The 7427-nt window shown below is 41.0% G+C and overlaps 1 protein-coding gene across 1 annotated transcript; it reads right to left on the bottom strand.

The window, feature by feature from the left end:
• Nucleotides 1-468: 468 nt before the first annotated feature.
• Nucleotides 469-1440, bottom strand: LOC105092674 (olfactory receptor 1L3). The gene has a single exon (XM_010984393.2). The coding sequence runs from the start codon at nt 1438-1440 to the stop codon at nt 469-471; it is 972 nt and encodes a 323-aa protein (XP_010982695.2).
• Between the last annotated feature and the right edge of the window lie 5987 nt (nt 1441-7427).

Below are 7427 nucleotides of genomic sequence, written 5' to 3'. Positions count from 1 at the left end.
GTTGGGAAGTACTTGGTCTGATAGGGAGATCTCACACACGTACATCTGCAAAAAATTTCTACAAGTTTAAATAGAACAGAGAGGTTATGTATGCATAAATCTCTTTGCACATATATAGATGTCTACATAGATGTGTACAAAAACTCAGGTGACCAAACTTGGCTGAAGTAATAAGTAGATGGAAATATGGGAGGAGGGTTCCAAATAAATATGGAAGGAGCAAAGAGAATGCGATTTTCTAGAATGGATAAGTATTATGGGGTGAGTCTACAATTGTAACATCGGTACCCAGACATGGGTAGAACTGACCAACCACGGCATGGCAGAGACCACAGCATGACAGAGACCTACAACTACGAGGTGCAGCTCCAACTGATGAAACAGTATTTCTCCACAAAAGACTTGCCTCAGATGCTGATGTGTGTGTGCATGAGTGTGCATCTGTGTATACACATCCATGCCCAGCAATCAGGGTCCAAGGGTTCTGTTGGCTTTTGCAGTAGAAAGCCTATCCATTTGAGACTTATTCCTGCTTAGCAATTTCTCTAAGCCCCGTTTCATGTCTTTGTTTCTTAAACTGTAGATAAACGGGTTCAACATGGGTGTCAATACAGTGTAAATGATGGTTGCTATCCGGTTCTTGAAAGTGTAGCTGGACAGTGGCTGGAAGTAGACATAGCTAATGCTCCCATAAAACAGCGTCACCACAGTGAGATGGGAGCTGCAGGTGGAGAAGGCTTTGCGTTTTCCAGCAGCTGAGGGAATATTGAGGACAGCAATGAGGATTCTCAGGTAAGAGATGACGATGCAGACAAAGGGGGCCATCACCGAGGCCAGCCCTTCTGTCATGGCGACAACTTCATTGACAGCGGTAGAAGAGCAGGCCAGCTTCAGAACAGGGTAGATATCGCAAAAAAAGTGATGGATAACATTTGATGCACAAAAGGTGAGCTGATTCACCAGGAGGACATGTAAGAGGGAGTGAAGGTAACAGAAAGCTATGAAGAAGGTCAGCAGCAACACACAACATCTGTGGGTCGTAACAGTGACATAGTGGAAAGGGTTACAAATGGCCATGTAGCGGTCAATGGCCACAGCTGCTAGGAGATAACCGTCCATGTTTCCAAAGACTAGGAAGAAATCTGTCTGTGCCAGACATTCAGCATAGGAAATGGTCTTTGTCTCTGATAAGAAGTTCACCAACATCCTGGGGACGATAACAGTTGTGTAGCAAATATTGGCAAAGGACAAGATGCTCAGGAAGAAATACATGGGGTTTTGGAGTTGAGGGTCAGAGCAGATAGCCAAGATGATGAGCAGATTTCCCATCAAGGTGACCAGATATATGACAAGAAAGAGAGCAAAGAGTGGCTTCTTATCCTCGGGGCGAGAGGAGAGTCCCAAGAGGATGAATTCAGAGAGTCTTGTCAGGTTGGACATTCCCAGGGACTTGTATGCACCTGCAGATAAGCAACGGTGTCAACTGATGGTTCCTACGTCATCTAGGACGTGCATCTTTCCCTCCTGTACTTACACTGGGTAGTTGTTAATAGTGTATTTACACTATTAACAGCCTCATACCATGTGTGCTAATTGTCTCCGTTTAAAAGTGACTTAAAAAATTAAGGTGACTGGCAAAATATAGCTTGAACCAAGGACTCCTTGAAGCCAAACCATGTTGTTGAATTCCTGAACTAAAAGGCCTCTCTGTTTTGCCTTGACAAAACTAAAATTTTCATGTTAAGAAACGGCTTTCAAATGATTAATGGAGCCAAAATGTTGCCTTATTTTTTTTCTTTGCCGGATTAAACTCGAGAGTTCTTTGGAACCCTGATTCAACTCCAGGCCTTGTTTCATACTCTATGTGCTATATTGTTCATCATCCAGCTATTTTATCAGTAATACCGTATTTTATTGATTCAGAAACTTATATTTTTTCACATTCTAACATCTCCTATTGGGATGCATTTAAGTCTATGGCAAGTCACGAATAATTAGGAGCATTTTTCTCAATAGTACATTAAAATAATGCATTTTACAATTGGTGGCATTTTAGATTCAATTAAATTTATTAATTTGGAGTTCAGGAAGTCAAGACTAATGTTCAGTTCATCTATGTTTGCACCAATCAGCCCATAAATATTTGTTATACGTTTACCATGAGATACATACTCCGTTATTCACTGGTGATCCAGAGCACTGGGGAGAAGAGACATAATTTCCCCTTGGATGTTTCAGACTAGGGTCCCATAGTACCCAGCAGCCACCCTTTACCACAGAGGGTGCTCAACAGATGACTGGATAAAGAAAATGTGGTATAAACACACACACACACACACACACACACACACATGATGGAATACTATTCAGCTGTAAAAAGGAATAAAACAGCAACATGGATGGACCTAGAGATTAACAGAAACATGGATGGACCTAGAGATTATCATACTAACTGAAGTAAGACAGACAGAGAGAAACAAATATCATGTGATATCACTGATATGTGGAATCTGGAAGCATAGTTTTCTTCAGAGCCTCCAAACAGGAACTCAACCCAGTCTGCACCTTGACTTCAGCCTGGTGATACCCTTGTGATACTAGCAACATGAGTTATGATTGTTGAGGTTGGCCTTGGTCACCTGAATGGAGAAGTGTCTGCGAGGCTTCTTCTCCATGGTGAAGCTATTCCCCTACTTCATACCGTCCTCTTTGGGGGAAGTCACTATACACAGTCCACACCAAGGAGTGGGAAGTTATACTCCCCTTGCTTAAGAGTGGATTTGGTTTATTTTTAAACTTAAATCCTTGCTTGTCTCTCAATGGGTTTCTTATACATGGGTTTTAAAAATGGCTTTATGTTGGTCTCTGGACGGTGGGGTGGGTGTGCTGGGGAGGAGGGGCTCTGCCCAGCACCGAGGGCTGTGTGTTGGCTACCATAATGGTTGAGGCTTTGAAGGGGTTGGTGCTGGAGGCATTTGGGCACAGGTCCATTCAATGTTCTTTTAGGGGGAGACACATATTTGCTCATGGAATTCATGTCATGGGGATTCAAGGGACTACGTCAAGGGGCTAATTAATTCTTGAAGGAGGGAATCAGAAAGTCTGCAATCATAGTCTCTCCAGAGTGTTGGGGGGCCTGGGCTGCACAGAAGCATCTATTTCCAAGAGTAGAGCACTGAAAGTTTTCTGATCCGTCTAACATCTGGGGGTTCACAACTCCTCTGAGGCTGATTCAGCCTCCCTGACTCCATGATGGTAAGAGAGGACCATTCTAAACTGTTGCTGCAAATGTCAGGTCGATGCTTGTACTCTGCGGCCTTGTATTTATAGAACACTTCTGTATTATCTGGTCTGTTCAAGTGTAACAATATATTTCTTTTAAAATTTAAAAATAACAATTAATAAACCCAAATTTTGGATATACACTCTCCAAGTGAGGAAGGTATAAGAAAATAAAAAGCAAAACCTTAACAACAGCTGATCTATGTACCAAAAGAAGGAAAAAATGATAGCAACAAAGTATAAAACAGACTGTTTGCAACAATTCTATGAAAAGAAACTCTACTATTCTCACCCCCATGGAATTTAGATCACGTTGTCACCGCAACAAATGACTTTCATCATACTTTGGATAAAATCTAAATTCCTTATCAGAAAATTTTAAGGTGATTCCATTCTTCCATTCTAACCATTGTTTGATGTAATCCAGTCATACTGGCTGTTTTCAGTTCCTTGAACATTTCAAGTTTTTTTTTTTTTTTTTTTTGAATTCTCAGGACATTCCTTCCCTGCAAGTTTTCTGTGACTGGATCTGTCTCCTCATTCATCTCTCAGATTAACTGTCACTTTTTTTTCTGAGAATGACTCAATCAACAGAGCATCAGGCTTGCACTTTGCCCAGAGAGCAGTGGAGGTGTACTGGGGACAGGGTTGGACAGCCTGATTTAATTGAGAGAGTGTGGCTTTTGAGTTGGACCAGACTTGGAATAGTGACTTTGGCACGTCACTTCGCCTCTCTGGAATCCCATTTCCTCTTCCATATCTAATAGACAGTAAGATCTTCCTCATAGCTTTTTCTTCCCCAAAAGAATTGACTTACATGAAGTGCCTAGAATAGTTCTTGGTGTTGATTATGCATTCAAATATTGAAAGCTTCCTCTTCTAAGCAACCTAAATGTCCATCGACGGATGATTAGATAAAGAAGTTGTGGTGTATATATATAGTGGAATAGTACTCAGCCATAAAAAGAATAAAATAATGCCATTTGCAGCAACATGGATGGACCTAGAGATCGTCATTCTAAGTGGAGTAAGTTGGAAAGAGAAAGATAAATATCACATGATATCACTTATATGTGGAATCTTAAAAAAATGATACAAATGAACTTATTTACAAAACAGGAGATTCACAGACATAGAAAACAAACTTATGATGACCAAAGAGGAAAGGGGGAGTTGGGATAAATTGGGAGTTTGGGATTAGCAGATACAAACTACTATACATAAAATAGATAAACAACAAAGTAGTAATGTACAGTATAGGGAACTACATTCAATATCTTATAATAGGATACAATAAAAAATAATATGAAAAAAAGTATTATAACTGAATCACTATGCTATTCCCCAGAAACTAACACAACATTGTAAATCAACTAAACTTTAATTAAAAAAAGAGAAGATTTCCTCTCCTTAAAAAATAGCTTTATTGAGGTATAATTGATATACAAAAACTGCAGATATTCAATGTATACAATTTGGTGAGTTTTGACATATGTTTACACCTGTGAAGCCATCATTGCAATCAGTTCCTTTTGTTTAATCCTCAGCAGTGCTCTGAAGCACGACCTCTCTTAACTACTGACTGTAATCTATACAAACCTTCTCTTTTTAGACAGTATAAATCCTTTTCAGAAATTGCCTAAGGCAGGATTAGTATATTTGAGAAAGCTGTCCTCAGTTATATTGGACCCTTAGAATAGCATGATATGGTTGCGGTTAAGGTCGTGGATCTTGGTGTTGGGTAGATGAGAGTTTGTGTGCTAGCTTTAGTACCAAATCTTGGCAAGTTCTTTAACTCTTGTGAACCTTGGTCACCTACCTGTAAAGTGCAAATGACTGTAGTGTGATAATATTATATAGCATCATATCATTCTTGGAATTAGGATATAAAAAGCACTCATCAGGTTGTAGAGCCAAAGACATAAAAAGCACTCATCAGGTTGTAGCTCTAATTATACAGCAGCCACTCAGAGATCCCCTTCCTCTTGAGGTCTAAGTTAATGTGGCTCAGTGGCCCCATTTCACAACCTGCAGAAGTTTAAAGTACCATGGAGATTTCTGCATATTTCTAAAAGCTGTAGTCATCTCTGCCACTGAGTCCTGTTTTCAAGAATGCCAAATAGGGGCTCCACCTAAAATTGACCTAAAATTGATTTTTCCCCCCAGAAATTGTGGAAGGCAGGATTAACAATTTGGAGAAATTTGACTTTGTAGCCACATATGCACCCTTAAGAAGGCAGGATAGGGGTTAAGAGCAGAAACCATAATTGGCAGACAGAATGGATTTCGGTCCCCAGATCTGACGTTAAGAGTGGTTTGATCTTCAACAAGTAATCTACATTTTCTAATCATCATGTATCACATCTGAAATATGGAAATAATGAATTTGCGATTCTATCAGAGTTAATAGAGAGTTAATAATGTATGTAAAGTGCCTAGCGTGGTCTTTTTGACAGTTAGGTGCTCTATATTTGATGGATGTTATTATGAAGTCTAAACATCAGGGGTGTCTCTGCTGAAGATTCAGGTAGGGTCAGATGGAATCCCTCAGTCCACAGTCAATGGAAGTTTAAACCCTTGCCAAGATTTCTGCAAGTCCGAGTGGCTTGTAATCATATTGTGACCTCTGTTTGTTAAGTTCTTGCTTCTGTCACTCTCTGCATTGACCCAGATGTGCTCTAAGCCCTTTCCCAGATACTCATACAAGGTAGTTCTGTGTGGAGCAGGGATTACTGGAGATGTTTGGAGTGTGCGTGTGTGCATGTTTTGGGGGGAGTCAATATTTTCATAGAGGGAATGGTTCTAACTGGTCCTTCATAAATGTGTGATAAACACCCTCTGACAATCCTAGTGCAGGGAAATTTTCATTTCAGAAATGTTAATTTCTGCTTACCCTCTCCATAGTCTCCAATTCATCCCAGCTGGTTGACCCCTGTCTCCTGCACGTCTTCATGTGAGAGCAATGGAGGAAAGCCTCTTATCTTATGTGTGCTTCTCATGACCACCACTTCCTTCTGTGAACGGACCGTGGAAGGGCAGCAAAATGACATATTTATGAGTCCTGCGTTTCCCCCCGAGTAACCATCCAGTGTTTCTTCTCAGTAGGGCATGATCATGCTTTGGTTCTTATGCTTCTGGGAGATCTGTTTGTACAGCTAAGATTTATGTCTCCCTTTTTTTACCTTGTGAATGCTTACAATAAATCCCTGTGACAATGCTGAATTTTACTTGAGCCCCGTGCTCCCAGAAAACAGTGACACTTGGAAGAAATTCCTCCATCCTTTTGTATTATGGAAAATGGCTGATCTTTGGCCCACCCTCAGCCACAGTCAGGATACAGCCTCTCCATAAGGGTCCCTCTGTAGCATCGACTGACCTTGGGGAAAAAATTTTCCCTCATCAGCTATCCAGTCTCACAACTGTCACCAGCTCATGCCATGTCTCCACATATGGTTCTTTCTAGCCTCATTTCCTTCTCCCTTTTAAAAAAAGCCATTTTATGCCCACACTTTAAGACCTTTGCAGACCTCATGGTGGGTATTTTCCCTATTGCAATAGCAGCCTTCCCCCTCTTGTCATAGACTCTTCCCCTACCCCTCCTTCTAATGCACAGGTCATTGTTCTGGCCTTTATAATGGGAGACAGATCTTGCTTGAGAAGCCCTTGGGCTAGTGTGCTGAAGTCACACACACACACACACACACACACACACACACACACACACACTCTCAAACAGCTTTGAATGACTACATCAGCAAATTCAGCCTAATGAATAAGGATTCTCAGGAGTTTATAGTGATGAAATTCAAGGACAGGGGGGATTTCAGCAGGGTTAGGGTTCTGGGCAAGGGATGTGATTCCCTGGAAAGGAGAATAGAAGTTTGACTGAGGTTTAGATCGAGGCACAGAGAACATGATTCAGGTACATGTTGTCCCAGCCAGATAATATCAGAGACCACCGGGATGTAGGCATCATATTCAGGAGCAGCTTTAGCATGTTAGCTTCAACCCATGCAATAAACTTTCTTCCATTAGGGATGAAATATCATTGAAAATGCCATCCTTCAGAATCTAGCCACAGATGTATGAAAAGCCTGCAGTCAGGGGCAAGAGATTTGTAGGATTGTCCTAGACCTCAGCTCCTC

This window comes from Camelus dromedarius, chromosome 10 (genome assembly GCF_036321535.1).
Source record: "Camelus dromedarius isolate mCamDro1 chromosome 10, mCamDro1.pat, whole genome shotgun sequence".
NCBI classification, from domain to species: Eukaryota; Metazoa; Chordata; class Mammalia; order Artiodactyla; family Camelidae; genus Camelus; species Camelus dromedarius.
This window is presented reverse-complemented; position numbering and strand designations above follow the sequence as displayed.

Excerpts from the sequence above, each read along its gene's own strand:
- LOC105092674 (XM_010984393.2), bottom strand. The coding sequence starts at position 1,440 with ATGTCCAACCTGACAAGACTCTCTGAATTCATCCTCTTGGGACTCTCC.